The sequence below is a fragment of the Pogona vitticeps genome, chromosome 1 (genome assembly GCF_051106095.1).
Source record: "Pogona vitticeps strain Pit_001003342236 chromosome 1, PviZW2.1, whole genome shotgun sequence".
NCBI lineage: Eukaryota > Metazoa > Chordata > Lepidosauria > Squamata > Agamidae > Pogona > Pogona vitticeps.
The window spans coordinates 341268-361157 of NC_135783.1; the positions used below are offsets into that span (position 1 = coordinate 341268).

The 19890-nt window shown below is 55.4% G+C and overlaps 1 protein-coding gene across 1 annotated transcript; it reads left to right on the forward strand.

The window, feature by feature from the left end:
• The first annotated feature begins 1526 nt into the window (after positions 1–1526).
• Positions 1527–19079, forward strand: TRIM54 (tripartite motif containing 54). The gene is made up of 10 exons (XM_020808265.3): positions 1527–2424; positions 6395–6567; positions 15070–15247; positions 15587–15682; positions 15914–16147; positions 16361–16383; positions 16658–16782; positions 17165–17263; positions 18293–18343; positions 18917–19079. Exons 1-10 carry the CDS (start codon positions 2257–2259, stop codon positions 18925–18927), a joined length of 1158 nt encoding a protein of 385 aa, XP_020663924.2. The 5' UTR covers positions 1527–2256; the 3' UTR covers positions 18928–19079.
• Positions 19080–19890: the final 811 nt, after the last annotated feature.

Consider the following 19890-nt stretch of genomic DNA (forward strand, 5'->3'; position numbering starts at 1 on the left):
ACAAGTCCGTTCCTTCCCCCTCCTGTAGCGTTAACTGAAGGAAAGGCAAAAGTCTAGTCTCTGGGCAGGAAGCCTCAGTGGCACATCTCCAGACTGGGTGACGACCGACCGGAGTTGCGAGACCCAAGGGCTGGTGTGGTGCTTGGCGGCAGCAGCCTCTGGAGAAGGACAAGACCTTGGTCCGGGTCCTGGCGGCGTCCTCGTTGCTTCAGCCGGGCTGGTCTTTGGAATCCTGACTCTGAAAGTGATGAGCCGATCGGGCGATGGCACCTTCCAGCGTTTGCAGCATGGACCCGTGGCGGGCGACAGCCGATTGATTTCGGTTCCTCCAGAGGCCAGCATGCAAGTCAAGCAGCTGCTTTGAGGCAAGTCCTGTTGGGAAGGACTCTCCCTGAGAACGGAAGGCGCAGTGCAGCAGAACCTCCTCCCTTGAAAGGGGCTGGATCCTCAGTTTGAGCCCTTTTTCTTTCTCTCTCTAAGCAGAGGTGACCCAGCACAGGTGCTGTGCCAGAGGGTGGCAGATGCACTGGGAGCGGGGCTGGACTAGATCACCTCTGAGGTGCCTTCAGACTCCATCCTATGATCATGGTAACCGATTGGCCGTTTATTTATTAGCTGCTGTGTTTTCAACAGTGGTTGCACATTCGGCCCGGCCTTCGTAGGTGCCCCGACTGCCACGCTCCCTTCCCCTCTGCCAGGAACAAGGTCCTCTTTCCGGCTCTGCATTTGGTGTCCGGCCATGGAGGCCAAGGGCAGCAGCGGGGGGGGGGGGTTAGGGAGCTGACTGCCAAGCACCTCGTAATTTCTGGGACACCCCTCCAGCTCCCTCCTTTCTCCCCCCCTCCTTAGCACCCATCTCTTGTGTGGGGTCTGTTGTGCTTCGTGGCTCAGGCACTTCCCTTGCTTAGAAGCAAAAAGGAATGGGTCGGAGAGGGGCCTGCTCTGTGGCAATGGGCACCCAGTGGGGAGAAGCAGCGCAGGGGGCGGAATGTGGGGGTGGTCTGTAGGCTAACTCATGGTTTGAGAATAAAAGCACCTCCCCCCAAAAAAAAATGTTGCAGTGAGGACGGAGGGAGGAGAAGAGTGCTGTTGGTGTGGCAAGATTGCACCCCTCAAATGCCCCCCTGCTTAGGCAGAAGGGAGAGGATGTTCCTCGCCCTCCTGTCCAGGGGGGGGGGGAGGAAGGGGGGAGGGGGGGCTTATTAGGAGGATCTGCTGGCCACTGCAGGGGAAGCCAGCCAGCTCCTCTTCTCTGCCCTGTTTTCACTTTTCCCCCTTTTTGAGTGAATGTGCGTGACCTCCTGGGACATGACCTCCTGGGACATGACCTCCTGGGACAGTCCTGGGAGTTGCAAGAGGGGTAGCAGTGGTTCTCAGCTAGGGTGGGCAGATGGGTGCCTTTGCAGGATCTGTGCCACCGAGGAGGAAGTGGGTTGGAAAGGGCTGTGGTTCTGTTCTGCTGGGAAGGAATTGGGGCAGCGGGGGGTGGTGTGGGGGGGGGGAATGTGTCTCCAGAAGGGTTGTGGGTCAAGGAAGTGGCTCTGTGGGGATCATGACAAAGCCAGCAGGAGGGGGACATCCCGGTGGCCTGGGAATCCAGCCCCCGCCGTCCGTCCGTCCGTCCTCCACACTTTCTTCTCTGAATGCTTTCTCTGTGTTTTGCTCAAGAAGAGACAGCAGGTTCCACCCAGGATGAAGCCGTTCTCAGGACCCAAAGCATGCCTGTCAGTGACTCCCCCAGCCCAGCCAGGTCCCTCTCCTCACCGCTGGGGGGGGGAAGAAATCCTGGTTGGAAAGCGCCGTTGCTCTCTTGGAGCACAATGACTAAGTGTCACCTGATGCTGGCGACAGCTGCTGCCTTGCCCCCTCCCCACCGCCGCCCCTTTGCAGGGACAAAAATGGCATCTGGGATTCCATAGGGTCCATGTGACAGCCTAAAAATATCCCGGCCGGCCGGTCCAGGGCAGGGGGCGAGGGCTAGAGGCAGCTTCTTGAGCGGTGGTGGAGGGAGAGTCTGGCTGGGCAGGAGGGAGACCCCAAGGGAGGAAGGAGAGAAGTCAGGTGTGAAGAGTTAAAAGAGAGGAGCTGGGGACAGGCAGACACACAGACAGGTGGTCTCTGTGTGTGTGTGTGTGTGTGTGTTGGGGGCCAGAAGAAGCCTTTGGAGGAAGCGGAAGGGCGTGTGGGGTGCAGGGAGGTCATCCGTTGGAGTCCCTCGGAGCCAGTGGACGGGCCAGGGCCAGGGCATCCGCGGGGATGAACTTTGCCGTGGGTTTCAAGCCGATGCTGGGGACCTCGCAGAGCATGGACAACCTGGAGAAGCAGCTGATTTGCCCCATCTGCCTGGAGATGTTCACCAAGCCGGTCGTGATCCTGCCGTGTCAGCACAACCTCTGCCGCAAGTGTGCCAACGACATCTTCCAGGTGAGCCGTTAAGGGCCCCTCCCGCACTGGGCGAGAGCCACCTCTGGAGAGTGGGGGCCCAGTCTGGTCTGGATGGGCCCCAGCCTGTGATGTCTCCGGGGGGGGGGGCTCAGGTCACGGATGCCCCTGTGGTGAGTGGCTCAGACATCCCTTGAGATGGAAAAGGAGCCGTCGCACCCAGGGATAAAGGGGCCACGGACCTCCAGGTGGCGATGTGTGTGTGTGTGTGTGTGTTCACACCGTTCCCTTGTGCCCTGGTTGAAGAAGGAAGCTGGGATCCTGAGCACATACTTGGCCACAGCTTGACACTGAGATCTGCAGTGGTGAAGGTGGGGCAGGGCCGAGGGGGTCTCTGTCCAGTGGGGAGCTCTCGGGGAAGAGACTCGGGTCGCTGGGTTCGGGTGCTGCCAACTGAGCTGCCCGCCTCACCTTCTGGCCACACCTTCAAGGAATGCTCTGGGGAGGGTTGTCCAATCTCCCAGGGAGCGCTGCCTACACACCTTGGCCGCAGGTGGGCTACATGCTTCCTTGAGGTCTTGCCAGGCTCAGGACACACACACACACCTGCCAAAAACCTACCCCTTCAGAAAGCAATGCACGGCTGCACCGAGGAGGAGGTGTGTTCCACCTGTAAAAGGGGAGGGAGGGGCTCCCTGGTCTTTTTTAACACACACACACACACACACACACACACACACACACACACACACACACACACACACACACACGGATGATTTTCCAAACCAGAAGCAGACTTTCTGTGTTGTTCTTGTTCTTCTTGTTGTTGTTACAGTATTGTGTTTGGTGTTCTGGGGGCGCTGCAGGATTCTGAGGGCAGGACACCCGCCTCTGGCCCTTCCTGGTTCTTGAGCCCACAGTGAGCAAAAAAAACCCCTCAGCCTACAAAAGAAATTGTTCTTCAAAGGTTGCCTTCCAGACCCCCCCAATTGCTCGCTGCTGGACTCTCCCACAACATAAAGGCACCCCACTGGACCACCGCAGACACCCAGGTGTGGGGTCACACTGAGCCTACAGCAGCCTCAGTAGCCCTTGGCCCAAAAGCCCCTGGGCCAAACTCTCCACCTGCCCCCCCCAGTACTCACAGGATTTCGTAGTCACCCAGGTGTGCACACACACGTGTGTGTTAAGTGTGGGAGCTCACCATAGGCCAAAGAGCTGGGGGGGGGAATCTGAGGGGCATCTGCTTCTGCCCATGCAGTGCCCCTCGGCCTCCAGACCCCGGCCGGAGGGCGAGGCCCCTGCTGGCCATGAGTGTGGCCTCCTCCTCCTCCTCATTCTCCAGGACTGACTTCAGAGGCTTTGTGGGTGGGGGGCCCATTCCCGGGGGGGAGATGGGGGCAAACACAGTAAAGCTTCGGGGTAGCCTCTTCCAGCCCTTCAAAGGGATGGCCCTCTCATCTGTGCAAGTGAGGGTTGGGGGTGACCAAAGCGATAAGTGGGCTCATGTCACCACCTGGGGAAACCATCAGGAAAAGGACCGGGGCCAAGCCTCACGCAAGGCACCCTTGAGTCTTAGGGGCCCATCTAAAGAAAGGCTCCTGCAGCCCACGGTTTGCCTGGTTAGGGTCTCCAGACCTTAATCGGAACGCGGTCCTTTCCTTGCCCACATATGGAGGGGATGGAGAGGGTTAACAGGCGGCAGCGGCTACACACCCAGGGCTAAACTGTCCGCCCTATCCAAAAATCTAAATGGAGGAATAAAGACCTGGCATGCCAGTTCCTTCCCCCCCACCCCCCCGCCCCGCAGGCCATTTCAGTCCTATAGACAGGAGGGGGCTCCTCCAATCCCCTCCCCTCCACCTACCCAGCCATTCTTTTTTCACCTGAATTCTCCAGTCCCTTCAGCCAAATGAGGCCCTTTCTTAGGAAAGCTTCACTGAGATGGAGTCAGCCACAGAAGAGAAAAAGCTTGGTCTTTTCTCTCCCCCCCACCTTTATTTTGGCTTCTGCTGCTGCTGCCACCCACCGAGGGGCTCAGACGCCAGGCAGCTGCCGGCAGCAGCAGCAGGAGGCCCTTCTCCTAATATCTTGGGCCCCGGGCTGCTGAGGGCCTCCGAGAGCAAACCCACCACCTTGAGCCAAGACCAGAGGCCAATTGGAAGCCAGCACAGGTTAGACGGGCCGCCCCCCCCCCAACTAGGCGACCCCGTTCGGTTTCAGTAGAACAGGGGGTGTCCACACTGGGAAAGGGGATGCAGTCCACTCTCTGTGCTTAAAAGGGTCTACTCTTCAGCGGGATCCATTTCAACTCTCCCCTGAGCGATCCTTCCATTCACACTGGAGTTTGCAGTGCGAGTCAGTTCCATCCAGAGCAAGGCTGACCCCAAGCAAGAATTCTCCAGTTTACTCATAAGTAAAGAGGCTGCAGCCAGGGATAACTGCAGCATGAGGGGAAAAGGTGGGGGGGTGAAGGTTGGGGCCATGCAAGGGAGGTAAACCCACCCACCGGTTCCCCCTTCCCTTCTCCTCAGGTGGGGCTCTGGTGGGTTTAGACTTCCTTGTGGGGGCAGAACTCCTATGAGTCCACCTTCGCCCCCTTCCCTGCCTTCTTTCTTGGCCGTCATTCGCAGGCCGGAGCGACTTCCCTTGGTTGGTGTTGTTCAGTAAAAGAAGTGGCAAAGAACTCACCTGGCCTGGGATTAGAATTTCACTGCATTGATTAGGGAAATATTTTTAAAGAAGACGACGACGAAGATAGAGGAGGAGGGGGCTTCTCTGCCCTCGCTTTCAGGGCCACCCAATATGTCACAAGGGTTGTCACTGCAGTTAACACCGGCCGCCCCCCAGTGCCGTTTTGCTGAAAGGTACCTGTCTGCACAGACAATGAGCTATTTCGGACTGCTCTGCGTCTTGCCAAAAAGAATGCATGCCTGAGCCCTGTGCCAGAGAGGCGTGGGGCTGCTTTTAAAGGGGAAGGGTGGTCTTCCTAAGTAGAAACACAGGTGGATGGGGTGCTCCCCCCCCATCTAAACAGTGCCAACAGCGAGCTATATAAACAGTCTATAGGGCAGTGTGGACAGACTATAAAGGCTGCGGCAGTCTTTCCTGCAGGCGTTCAAACCCACTTTGTTTTCTCTGCTTCCTGGGGCAGTAAAACCAGGCAGAGCCACAGAGGCTGAGCTTAAAGTGAAAAAAGAAAGATGTTCTATTTGGAAAATACAATGATAGGAAAGCCTAAACCTTAATTGAAATAGCTGACCCTGTGTGAGGCTCGAGCATCGGACCCTGGGCAGGGACGGAGAGGGCCGGAAGTGGCAGACTCTTTCTCCCTAGAGAGCAGCTGTGGCCTCCTTCACAAACAAAGAGGCACTCTCTGCACACCTTGTTCAACAGGGTGAGGGGGAGAGCGGCCTTTCTTTGCCATCACCCCCCCCCACACCCCCACACCCCCTCACACACACACACACTGCAGCTGTTAAGGCTGCTGTTTGCTGCTCTAGGCGTGTCTGCCTTTGAAAAGGGCTTAAGTGAAGGATGGGGGGGGCAGACTCCCCTCAGTTGTGGGCTTTAGGAGCCCCGTAACTCCACACTCTTGACCTAACTCCATCAAATTCTGATTGGCTTCCAAATTCAACTGGTTTTGATCTGTCAAACCTGAAACGGCTCCATGCCAGAACAGCTGAAAGGGCCCCCCCTTTCCGGTCTGTTCCTGCCCAGAGCCTGAGATCCCACCAGAGGCCCTCTTGGGCCTGAGAGGAGCCAGAGAAGTTCAGGCCACGCTTCGAGGTGGCTTCTGCGTCCCATGGGGAGGGAAGCCACTCCAGACTTTCAAACGGCCGCGGATGTGCTGGGCTGTCTGCATGGTGCTGGGTTGGGTTGGGGGGGGTCTCTCTGCTACCTCCCTGTGGTTGCTTCAGTCCCATCTGCAGGTCTTTGGGGCAACGCCAAATGAGGAGCTCAGGCTTCTGGTCTCCAGCCCGCTCTCGGGCTTCCTCTGTCTCGCCCACAGGCCTCCAACCCCCTGTGGCAATCCCGCGGATCGACTTCTGTGTCCTCCGGTGGCCGATTCCGGTGCCCCTCCTGCCGGCATGAAGTGGTGCTGGACCGGCACGGCGTCTATGGGCTGCAGAGGAACCTCCTGGTGGAGAACATCATTGACATATACAAGCAAGAGTCCTCCCGGTGAGCAGCTGGCGGTGGAATGGGACCAGCCGCCTCCCTCCCTCAACTGCCCTGACCCTCCTCCCCCAACAGAGACCAGAGCAGGGGATCCACCTGCCCACTGATCACAGGAGCCCTCCTTGGGTCTGGCCCAGCCCTTTCCAGGGAAGGCTTGTCCATCCACAGCAGGCAGCTGTGCTGGGGCTCACCCAACCAGTCAGCCAAACGCAAGAGAAAAGGCAGACCATTCAGCCCCCGCTCCCCGCTCCAAGGAACGTTTCAGAGCAGCCCCCGTTGAGTTCCATGAGGTTGGGTGGCATAGGGTGGGGGCTTCTCCCTCTTTGGGCCCTCATTGTCCCTGAACCCTCACAAGCTCCTGCCAAATAAATTATTTTAGTCATGAAGATGCCACGTGGCCCAGGTGGCTTTGGCTGCAAGGTTATGCACCAGTGCAGGCCAGTCCCACCTTCTGGCCTAGGATCCGGTGCCGGTCTCTGACCAGCCATGGGGCCATCGGACTGGCCGCTGTTTCTTCTCCTGGGCAGACCTGGAACCCCTCAGCTCCCTTCTGCTGCAAGTCAGGGAGACACTCCACCTGTAACCCCGCCTGCTTAATCTGTGGTCTGACGTTCTCCCAGTTGAAAGGTGGGCACACAAGCATTCATTCCACAGTGCAAAGGGGTTTCCTCCTTTGTGAAGCTGTCCTACCCGCCCGCCCCCAATGATGCATGAGAGCTGCATCGGCTCAGGTATTTATTTATTTATTTAATTGTTTTTAAATATGTTTACCTCGCCTTTCTCCTTAAAAGGACCCAAGGCGGCTTACATCAGTTAAAAGACAATATAGAAGCTAAACAAGAGTGAGTACACAAATACTTAAAAGGACGAAACATATACAAATACCATACAAAAAAGAAAACATAAGCAACACCAAAACACATTCAAAGCAGGAAGGCCTAACCATCCATTTAAAACCCCACGCAGGCAGGCAGGCAGGCAGGCGGGCAGGCAGGCAGGCAGGCAGGCAGGCAGGCGGGCGGGCAGGCAGGCAGGCAGAAAGCTGGCCTGAAGAGAAAGCCCTGCCTGTGCCTGCTTGCCTGCAGTCATGCCCTTTCTTTTCTGCCACATGGTTTTGTTGTGGGGGATACCATACATTTTTCCAGCGTGCCATCATTTGCAACTTCTGGGGAAAGCTTTCCATTTACCTATTTACACATTCACCACCATTATCTGAAGCACCTTAAGCTTGTTTTCAGATTTATTCCTCTCTCTGGTAAGGCACTCCTTCAGTTTTGCAATAGCATCGCCCTTGTCTACATATCCAGTAGATCGTGGTGTAAGCTGAGAAATCCCCTGGAAACCTGACAAAATTATCTCCATTTGCTTCCTACCGTTGGAAACAAAGTTTATCATCATGAGTCAACGCTAGAGGGCGCTGCGTGGCTTTTCCTTGGACTGATGGCGAAGTCTCTCTTGATTCCCTTCTTTCGAAGCCAAATTTGGCCACTTCTGGTTCTGGGCATGATTCCGAGTTTACTCCTCTTACACGTAACTAAATGAAGATATATGTGCCTGTACTCATGTCCCAATGTCCTGGGAAGAGACTTGAAGCCGTTTTTGTGAAGGCATCTGTTGGCTTGAGCATGTCGTGAGAATGGCTGAGGGTCGGATTCCCAAAGATCTCCTGGATGGAGAATTAGTGCAGGGAAATCGCCCCAGAGGGAGACCACATCTGCGATACAAAGAGATCTGCAAGCGGGATCTGAAGGCCTTAGGAATGGACCTCAACCGATGGGAAACCTTGACCTCTGAGCGTTCAGCCTGGAGGCAGGCAGTGCATCACGGCCTCTCCCAATTTGAAGAGTCCCTTGTCCAGCAGGCCGAGGCAAAGAAGCAGTCTCGAAAGCAGCAAGGCCAGGGAGCTGGACAGGGGACAGATTGGATTTGTCTTCAGTGTGGAAGGGATGGTCACTCTCAAATTGGCCTTTTCAGCCACACTAGATGCTGTTCCAAGACCTCCATTCAGAGCACTTTACCATAGTCTCTCAAGACTGAAGGATGCCTAATCTATTCTAATCTGTTGCTACACATTGTTGCAATGTGTAACCTGTATAATTAAATTGTAAACCATCCAGAGAGTGCTTGAAGCACTATGGGGCAATATAGAAACAGCACACTTTGCTTTTGCTTTTGGTGGTGGTGGTGGTGGTTCATTTGCGCTGCCTTGGGAAGTAACACGGGATGGCACCTAAGTCTGTTTTCACTAAGCCATACAGAACCACATTTACAGAAATGCAGAACCTACAGACCACCTTGATAAAAAGTAAAGGCAACCACCAGGCTTTCTGACAGGCACCAAGGTATCTCTTTTGTGAATACTGCTGGGAAAATTCTGGCAAGAAGCCTTCTGAATTGCTTCAGAGAGAGACGCCCCCTGCCAGAAGGGCCGGAAGAGGAACTGTGGACATTGGACAGCCACACGCCAAAGTGCCGAGAGCAGCCAGCCAGCCAGCCTCCACATCATGTTCAGGGGTTGGGCTGAAGCTTTTGATACGTTATTACATGAAGAAGGTCAATAGGAAATCCTGAAACCATGCTGAGCTCCTGAGAAATCCACATATACCCTTCAAGAATTCCATGACAAAGCTTTGGATTCTCAACGCAAGATCATGTCATCCTCAACAACCTTTCCCCCTTACAAACGGTGTAAAACAAGGCTGTGTTTCTGCGCTGACATTTTTTTCTAGCCTTCTGTTTTCCACCATATTCTGAGCTGCTTGCAGGGAGGAAAATACTGGTGTCGACCTTCAATATGGAAAGTGGTTCAATCTGAGGCCTTGGCAGGCAGTAACTGAAATCTTCTTTTGCACAGAGTGAAGGCTCTTGTATACCGGATGATTTCATTCTCACTGCAGCCACTCTTCTAGATACACACAGAAATCATGGACGGTCTTTCTCTGCTTGTAACAGTTTTGGCCTGAGGGTCAATCCTAGTAAGACGGTGGTGATAGACCAACCTGCTCCAGTTATATTTTATGAAGCACCAGTCCTGAAGGTATACAAACACACCTTTTCTGCAGTGCTTCTTGTCAGCAGCATCCTCTCCCAGTGTGTTCTCCTTGACCATGAAGTGGCCTCATGAAACTCTAAAGCCAGCATTGCCTTCAGGAGAGGGCAGTCCTCTGTGTTGGAATTGATGTGGAATCAGTCTTTCTGTGAAGCACTGCTCTGTGCTCTCTGCTTTACTTTATACTACATACGGAAGCCCCATCTCTTTCATCTTACCTGTCTTTGGAAAATTCTCAGCATCAAACAGCAGGATACAGTCCCTAAATTCTTGACGTAAACAAAGATCACAAGCATTTTGGCAATCTTGAAACAACCACTTGGGTCAGATGGCCACGTCATGCAGGATGGCCACGTGCCTTCTATGGAGAGCTTGTTGCAGGTGCTCAGGGGCATGGCAGACCAAAGAAACTATTCAAGAATACACTGAAGACCAAAATTAACACGGAGCCTTTTATTTACTTTGCATCATTTATGTATAGGCTGCCTTTCTCTCATGTCAACTGGGAAGCGCTCACTCAAGGCTGAAGCGCTTGGTGAAAGGCTGCCAGACAAGGAGCTAAAGAATTCAAAATAAAAAGAATCAAGGATGCAGAAAGGAAGAGAGAGACTTAAGAAAGCAAGGGTGGAGCTTTTTGAGAGCCCAACAAGCCCAGGATCAGGCTCACTGGTCCCCACTGTTTCTGTGTCTTTCTGAAATCATGCCAGGCTGATTCATCAGCAGCGGGCCCACTGGCGTGCAACTGCTCAACCTTTAGCACCTGCATCTTCTCTCGCCCCCCCCTCACCAGATGGTGAACCGGATGGAGACAAAGGGTGAACTATTGTCATACAGAGGTTTGTCTCCGTTTGGACACCACATAATACAATCTTCATCATCAAATTCTGTTCTGGAAGCTTGCTTCACTTTTTTTTCCTGACAGAGAAAACATGTTAGTATAGATTGTTGTTGTTGTTTAGTTGTGCCCGACTCTTTGTGACCCCACGGACCAGAGCACACCAGGCCCTCCTGTCTTCCACTGCCTCCTGGAGTTGGGTCAAATTGATGTTTGACCCTGTCCATCGATCTCATCCTCTGTCGTCTCCTTCTCCTCTTGGCTTTAAACTTTCCCAACATCAAGGTCTTTTCCAAGGAGTCTTCTTATGAGATGGCCAAAGTACTGGAGCCTCAGCTTCAGGATCTGTCCTTCCAGTGAGCACTCAGGGTTGATTTCCTTCAGAATGGATAGGTTTGTTCTCTTTGCACTCCAGGGGACTCTCAAGAGCCTCCTCCAGCACCACAATTCAAAAGCATCAATTCTTCGGCGGTCAGCTTTCTTTATGGTCCAGCTCTCACTTCCATACGTCACTACAGGAAAAACCATAGCTTTGACTATTTGGACTTTTGTTGGCAAGGTGATGTCTCTGCTTTTTAAGATGCTGTCCAGGTTTGTCATCACTTTTCTCCCAAGAAGCAGGCGTCTTTTAATTTTGTGGCTGCTGTCTCCATCTACAGTGATCATGGAGCCCAAGAAATTAAAATCTGTCACTGCTTCCATATCTTTCCCTTCAATTTCCCAGGAGGTGATGGGACCAGTGGCCATGATCTTAATTTTTTTGATGTTGAGCTTCAGACCGTTTTTTGCACTCTCCTCTTTCACCCTCATTACAAGGTCCCTTAATTCCTCCTCACTTTCTGCCATCAGAGTGGTATCATCTGCATATCGGAGGTTGTTGATATTTCTTCCGGCAATCTTAATTCCGCCTTGGGATTCCTCCAGTCCAGTCTTCCGCATGATGTATTCTGCATATAAATTAAATAAACTGGGGACAATATACAGCCTTGTCGTACTCCTTTCCCAATTTTGAACCAATCAGTTGTTTCATATCCAGTTCTAACTGTTGCTTCCTGTCCCACATATAGATTTTTCAGGAGATAGATAAGATGGTCAGGCACTCCCATTTCTTTAATGACTTGCCATAGTTTGCTGTGGTCCACACAGTCAAAGGCTTTTGCATAGTCAATGAAGCAGAAGTAGATGTTTCTCTGGAACTCTCTGGCTTTCTCCATAATCCAGCACATGTTAGCAATTTGGTCTCTAGCTCCTCTGCCCGTTCGAAATCCAGCTTGGACTTCTGGGAGTTCTCGGTCCACATACTGCTGAAGCCTACCTTGTAGGATTTTGAGCATAACCTTGCTAGCATGTGAAATGAGTGCAATTGTACAATAGTTGGAGGATTCTTTGGCACTGCCTTTCTTTGGGATTGGGATGTAGCCTGATCTTTTCCAATCCTCTGGCCACTGCAGAGTTTTCCAAACATGCTGGAATATTGAGTGAAGCACCTTAACAATGTCACCTTTTAGGATTTTCAATAGTTCAACTGGAATGCCATCACCTCCACTGGCCTCCTTGTTAGCCATGCTGTCTAAAGCCCACTTGACTTCACTCTCCAGGTTGTCTCGCTCAAGGTCAGAAACCACAGTATCTGGGTTGTCCAGGACATTCAGATCGTTCTAGTATAATTCCTCCGTGTATTCTTGCCACCTCTTCTTGATGTCTTCTGCTACGAGATCCCTGCCATTTTTGTCCTTTGTCATGTCCATCTTTGCACAAAATGTTCTTTTAAAACCTCCAATTTTCTTGAACAGATCTCTGGTTTTTCCTTTTCTGTTATTTTCCTCTATTTCTTTGCACTGTTCATTTAAGAAGGCCCTCTTGTCTCTCCTTGCAATTCTTTGGAAGTCTGCATTCCATTTTCTGTAGCTTTCCCTATCTCCCTTGCATTTTGTTTCCCTTCTCTTCTCTGCTATTTGTAAGGCCTCGTTGGACAGCCACTTTGCTTTCTTGCCTTTCCTTTTCTTTGGGTTGGTTTTAGTTGTTGCCTCCTGTACAATAGTTATACTCAAATCTGGAGTATAAAGGCAATGAAAATCATTGCATTCACAGTCATATTTTCTGGTAATAAGGCTGTTCCTTTGCTCTCTACAGTTAGCACTTCCCCACTGGATTTAAAGGTGGGTAATACTTTTTACTGGACCACTGAAAAATCATACCAACTGCATGCTTTCATGGGGGAAAATCCACTTCTTCAGGCTTAACACAACTCCATCATGGATAGTGCACAAAGAATGTGGACATGGGTCCAAAAATGGTGGTATGTGCCTGAGGGGGTGGTCCCAGGCCCCTCAAGGCCATGTTGTCCAGCATCCTTGCAGCATGGTTTGGAATCTTTTACATCCTGCTCTCGAGAACAAAAGGCTGCGGATTTCCCTGTGATTTCTCTCTCTCTCTCTCTCTCTCTCTCTCTCCAGATCCCTTTAAATTTAAATGTGGTTTGTCCCTGTGTGTTGAATTTCCTGTTTTTCTGCATCCCTGTGTTTGCTCCTGATCCTCTGGCAGGATTCCCAGGGCTTCGGCATTTCCAGCCTCTCTGGCGCCACCTAGGGTCATCTTTGCTGAATTACTTGGCACTCTTGGCACATTCTTACTGTACTTTATTGTCATTTCTGGCAATTTCAGTTTCTTAGCTTTGCTATTAGACTCTCCAGTTCAATTTAATCTTCCTACAATAACACAGGATAATATGCAGACTCCTTCCAAATACGGCTCTATCAGATCCTACAAAAGTACATGACTAAGAATTGTTTCACCACAATCAACGCCAAAACATTTAACTTTTGTTGAGATATCTTGGTATCTCTATTGATATAATCAGTAATGGCTTATTCTTTGTCTGATTTTAAAAGCATCCATTCTCTAATAAGCTGCTTCTTCTTCTTCTTCTTCTTCTTCTTCTTCTTCTTCTTCTTCTTCTTCTTCTTCTTCTTCTTCTTCTTCTTCTTCTTCTTTTAAGATTCCAGATTTCCTTTGCCCTGCTTTACCCACAAATTGAATTAATAAGAGAATCAAAAACTGAATTTACAAGATGTCCGGGGTCTAGACTATCTTCTCTTCGCGGCTCCTGCAGGCTTCTTCTTCAGGGTTCTTTTGCAGTTACTTCAAATAAACCACAAGCTTGCAAAAAAAAAGGTCCTCATACCATTCTACGTAGAGAACAACTGGGCTAAATAAAAATGAGAGAGAGAGAGAATAACTGGGCAGTAAAGCGTAGGGCTTCTCCTTCTTCGTAGTCTCAGCAAATGCACACAGATGGGTCTCAGTGCGCTTGTGCAGAGACTCTCAGAAATTGCTAGAGCTTTTACGCATGTGCGCTAGGACCTCCCTCTGGTTGTGCTCAGCCCCCCCCCCCGGGGCACAGAGTGCCTCAGTTCCTTTTTTTTGCCGCTGCAGCAGCAGCAGCACCTCAGCTACAGAGCTATGCTGGTTTCTGAAAGTTTACTTACCTGCCATTCTGGTTCTTCGAGGGGTCCTCTGTGAATCCACACGTCCTGCCCGTCCTCCCTTCCGTCCGTCACCCCTTTCCTTTTTTCCTGCATGCTCAGCAGCGCCGGCTGTCCTTCGGAACTGAGGCACTCTGTGCCATGGGTGAGGCACGGGGGTCCTGATGGACACATGTCAAAGCTCTAGAAGTTTCCGAGAGTCTCTGTGCAAGCACTCTAAAACCCAAGTATGTAAATTCTCAGATGACCCCTCAAAGAACCAGTGACCGATCAGTAACCTCTCTTTTCTGGACTCCATTTTTGAAGAGTGGAGGAAGAAAAGTTTATTTAGACCAGCTTCTTTGAGCTCAGTGGGCTGGGAGGAGGGGGGTTGTGGTTCAAAGTGGTTTTTACTGTGCAAATCTAGCCTTTTTGACTATAGGGGAATGTTCACAAGGTGAGAGAACAGAAGAGGTTCCTCTCAGCAGCAGCAGCATTAGCAGCAGCACTCTAAGGGCTGTGCACCCTCGCAGTCTCCCCCCCCCCATGGCTGTTCATCCCCCATTAAAGCAGGTAGAAGCAGTGAATACAAACCCTTAAGACAGGAAAACCCCACCCCCCCACCCCCACCGGCCTGCTTCTGACTGGAGAAACCTGTGCCTTTGGAGGGAGGGAGCTGGGGAGAGGAGCCACAGAGCCAGGAAAGAGAAGGGAGGCTGCCAGACGGGGCCCTGGGGAGGAGATCTGCCTGGTGACAGGCAGGAGGAAGCCAAGGCCAGGGGGTCCAAAGGGTGGGTTCCCCCACTCTCCAGATCTGGGCTGGGCGGGAGCTTCCAGGCAGGGCTTGGGGGGGGGGTCCAGGCCAATACCTTTTGGGATATGTAAGTGACAGATGTGAGGCTGTAACCTCCAAAATAAATATTAAAGGGTTTACTTTGTTTGTTGGTTCATTTTGGGTGCTCTAAGCATCTTTGGACATGTGAGGGAGGGGTCCGGCTTCACAATGGCTTTATATGACTGTGGTGGCCAGTGTGTGTGTGTGTGTGTGTGTGTGTGAATCCTGGCCCCCACCCTATCCAGAAACCATTCAAAGCAGCCCGTGTGTGGACTCATCCCCTCTCCCTCCCTCCCTTCTCGTCCTCCCTGTGGGCCTCCAGACCTCTGCACACCAAGACGGAGCAGCAGCAGCAGCTGCTGTGTGAGGAGCACGAGGATGAGAAGATCAACATCTACTGCTTGACCTGCGAGACGCCCACCTGCTCCATGTGCAAAGTCTTCGGGGCCCACAAGGACTGTGAGGTGGCCCCCTTGTCCAATATCTACAAGCGGCAGAAGGTACTGCCAGGGCAGCCGGGTGACTTCCTGGGCCCTCTGCCCTATGTCTCTTGGAGGGGGCGGTGACCCCCACCCCCACCCCTGACCACTGGGATGGTTTCCCCTTCCATGTCTGACCTGCCTGCTGATGCCCAAGTCTCAGGTGCAGCTGGGCCGCCTGGTGGGTTCTGGAGAGAGTGACCCCAGGAACGGGGCAGTGCTTTGAAGAGCCCAGGGGCCATGAGGAGCCCCAGTGGGGAAGCCCCCCTGAGCCTCGGCCACCTTTCTTCCTGTGCCTCCAGCCCCCCCCCCCACATCATCTCTCTCTCTCTCTCTCCATCTCTCTCTCTCTGTGCACAGGGGGAGTTGAGTGATGGCATTGCCATGTTGGTGGCAGGGAACGACCGCATCCAGGCCATCATCACCCAGATGGAGGAGATCTGCAAAACCATCGAGGTGAGGCGAGGGAACTTAGGGTTGGGGACTCCCCTCTGTCTCTGGCTCAGCCTGGGGTGGGTGGGCGGCGGGGGGGTGTCTGCCAGGCATCCCAAGGGCTGGAGGTGGTTCCCTGGGCCACCAGCCACCCTCCTCCCTGGTTTGTCCTGAAAGGGGAGGGCTGGGGCTCGGAATCACCCCCCCAACCCTTGGGGGTCCTTCCCCCTCCCTCCCTCCCTCCCCCCCTTGCAGGACAACGCGCGGCGGCAGAAGCAGCACCTTTGCCTGCGCTTCGACTCCCTGTACAGCATCCTGGAGGAGCGCAAGAAGGAGCTGCTGCAGGAGATCGGGCGCGAGCAGGAGGAGAAGCTCCAGCGGGTGCGGGGGCTCATCCGCCAGTACGGGGACCACCTCGAGGTCTCCTCCAAGCTGGTCGAGTCGGCCATCCAGTCCATGGAGGAGCCCCAGATGGCCGTCTACCTCCAGGTGCCTGCCGGGCGGGGCGGCGGACCGGGCTGGGCGCCGCGCGCGAAGAAGCGGAGGAGGCGGCGGGCCAGCCCAGAGGACGCCCGGGCCGTCGGGGACGCGGCGGCGGCGGCGGCGGGGAGGGGCGGTTACAGACCTGGAGGCTTCTGATGGGGGGGGGAGCAAACCAGGGGCTGACGGGGCCTCTCTTCCCTTCCCTTCCTCTCCCTGCAGCAGTCGAAGGAGCTGATCAAGAAGTGAGTCCCCAGAGACGGAGGGGGCAAGTGCTTCGCCAAAGACAAACCCACCCGCCCCCGCGCGCGCTCCTTCATCCCGCGGGGGTTGGCCCAGGGAGGGAGGGAGACAGCTCCAGCCCCCGCGCTCCCCCTTGGTCGGCCTCCGCAGAGGAGGGAGGGGCAGGGGAGAGGCTCCCCTTCGGGAGGGGGCACCCCTGCGGCCCCCCTCCCGCCCGGCCACCTCTCCAGCTCTGGCTTCTCCCTGGGGGCGGGTGGGGGGGCTCTCCCTCCGCAGGATCACGGACATGTCCAAGGTGTCCATGAACAGCCGCCCGGAGCCCGGCTTCGAGAACCTGGACCGCTTCGCCGTCAGCGTCGACCACGTGGCCGAAATGCTGCGAACCATCGACTTCCAGACAGGTGCGGGCCGGCGGGCAGGTGCGGGCGGTCAGGGGCCCGGGAGAAGGGCTTCCGTCGGCCCACCTTCGCTGGGGCCCCAACCGGTCCCGAGAAGCCTCGCCGCGCTCTGCCCCGCCGCCCGGGCAGGGCGGTGCCCTCGGGCAAGGTGGGGACAGAAAGGGGGCGGGAGCGCTGGCGTTTCTTCGCTCCCTCCCCACCACATCCCCGCCACGACTCGGGTTTTTTGGTGCGGGGGGGGTACATTCTAAGTGGCAAGGCTGGGGCGTTTGGGATGATGCTGGAAGGAACCCCCACCCCCGTTTGCCGAACCGGGCGTGGGGTGACCCCCTACCCGGGGTTCCCCTCCCTTCCTGACCGGCTCCCCTTCCTGCCTCCCTCTCAGATCCTGCAGGGGAGGACGGGGAGCCGGAAGGGCCTGGCTCCGAGGGAGGGGGCGACGCAGGCGAGGAAGAACATCCGGAGGGGGCCGCTGGCGTGGAAGGTGAGTGGGGCCGGGAAGGGGAGGGAGAGGGCAGGAACTGGGTGCATGGCTGGCGCGGGGGGGGCAGCCTGGAGGAGCTTCCACGGGGCTCCGCGGATGGACGGGACTCCCTAGCGCCCGCCTGGGCAAGGAAGTCGTTCGCCAATTTAGAGAAGGGGAGAGGGGTGGGAGTGGGGGAGGGGGAGGGGAAACCTCCGTCCGCTCGAGGAATGGGAGGAGGGACAGAAACGGGGGCGAGCTGGTCCAGGAATCTCCTGTGGAAGTGATCCCCGGCCTTCCCCCCTCTCCCCCCTTGGTCTTCGGGCTCCGGCGCCGGGGGCCAAGAGGGCGCACCTCATCAAGACGGCGAGGCGCCTCGGAGCCCTGAGCCTTCCTCGCGGCCTCTTCTGGCCTTCCGCTCCGCTCCTCTTGTGGCGTGGAGCTCCGTAGGCTAAGGACTGCGCCTCAGGTGGAGCAGGCCCCTTCGGGGTCATACCACAGCTGCAGCCCTCCCGTTTCGCCGGGAACTCAACTGCCCGTTTCACGCCCTGCGGGTTGGGCTGCTCCCCTTCTCAGGACCCTGGAGAGTGGCCGGGCTCCGTCAGTCCCTGGCGGGCTTCTTCCTCCTTCACCCGCAGAAGCTTCGCATCCAAAGGAAGGCCAGATGAGGGAGGGAAGCCGAAGGGGGCTGCCCGGAAAGAAGGCCCTCCCAGCTTTGTACAAGTGCCAAGAGAAACTTTTGACAACCACCTGGCAGACATCCTTTGATTTGTATCCCTGCATCGAGCAGGGGCGTTGGGCTTGGTGACCCTTCCAGCTTCACTCTTCTATGATTCTTTCAAGTTCTTTTGTAATCTCCGGGCTTGGACCCTCGTTTCAAGCCCTTCCTCCTTGGCCCACCGGGGAGACAGGTGCGGGAGACTCCTGGGGGCTGGGCTCTCTCCGCCCGCCCCGGCGCTCCTCTCATCGCCGCTTAACCCTCTGCCCGCCCCGTCGGGCCACCCAGCCTCCAGGCTCTGCTCTCAGGCCTCTCTTTCTCCCGTTCCCTAGATGGAGAGAACCTGCCCAAATTCCGGCCCAAGACAGCAGGCTCTCCACGTGGTAAGTCCCCCCCCCAGCTCTGCTCCTACCCAGGGTGGGAGAGGAGGAGTTGAGCAGGGGAGGCGGGAGGGCAGGAATACGAGGCAGAGGCTGGCGGGGCGCGGAGGGGAATTCTTCCAAAAAAAGGAGGCCTGGCGCTTTTCCCCGGGCGCTGGGTGAAGACGGGATCCATCCTGCTGATTCACTTTGCCGCTCCAGGAGCTACAGCCAGCCCTCCCCGCGCCCTCACCTTCCTGTCGGTCACTATCCCAAATTGAAATGGGGGGGGTCTCACCAACAGGAGCAGCTGCAGATAGACCAGGGGGTGGGAGAAGCGGACTCCGCTCTGCCGATCCCGCTCCCTCCCCTAGAATAAAAAGGCTCTTCCTCAGGGGCACCCTATATCTGACCCCAAGGCAGGATCGGGCCTTTGGGGGGGCAGCTGTTCCCTGCGGCCGGCCCCATCGCCCCCTCTGGCCTTCCTTGGGGACCCTTTCACCTGGAGTCACGCCGCGGTCCTTCTGGCGCCGGATCCCGAAGGGCCAGCTACGGGGCGCTGCCGGCTTCTGAGGGCGCCTCTTGTCTCGCCCGCAGGCCAGCACTGAGGCGCGGCTGCCCAGACATCGGGAGAAGGAGCGGCGCCCCCCTTCCCCAGGGGTGGCCGAGGGGTGGCCGAAGCCGCTGCTGCCCCCACCCCTTCGCCGCCCCCTTGCTTTTGAGCTGCTGAGAAGAATAAAGCGGTCCCTTCTTTGCCGAAGGAATGTCGGGCAAATTCCTCTTTTTGTGGGACCCCAGCTTGGAGGGTGGGAGAAACCTGCCGGTGGGGCTTCGGGTGGTGAGGCAGCTTGACGGGGGGGGGGGCGAAGCGGAGGACCAGGGAGCCGGCGGCAAGCAGCCCCACTGACCACCACCCCGGTTTGTGTCCAGGAGAGAGGAGGCTGCGCAAGCGGGAGCTCAGCTACTTCGCCCCGCCTTGCGCCCGCCAAGTAGGCTCCCGCAAGGGCCCGGGGGCCCGTCGAGTTCCTCTGCAAACGCCTCCCTCCCTCAATGAGAAGGAAAAGTGTGTGTGTGTAGGGAAGAGGTGTGAGGGAGACGCGCAGCAGAAGCACAAGAGTAGACCATTGGTCTAGATGGGCGGGTTATAAATCTAATGAAATAAAAATTATTTTATACTCCCAAACAAGGGACTGGGAAGGAGGGTGTGTGTGTGTGTGAATGTGAGTGCGGGCAGCTTAAAGGGACCCCCGGGACGACTCCCCCCTCATTTCATTTCCACGCCTTCCTTTCTTCAGCGTGACCTTAGAGTAGACTGTGGGAGGGCAATGGGGGCGGCTCGCCTCCAATATTTCAAAGGGAGGCCACTCACCCCCGTCCCATCACGAGCCACCCTCGCTTCCGCCTCAAGGCACTTTCTCTCTCCCCCCCCCCCCCCGGCCTCCCTCTGCTTCGCGCAAGACCTCCGGCAGCGATCCCCGGGGTGCTCGCGGCCTTCCACACGGCCCTGGGTCTTGCAACCGTGGGCGCGGGCACGTGCAGGCCACCTTGCCGGCAGCCGGCCGAGCGAGTCG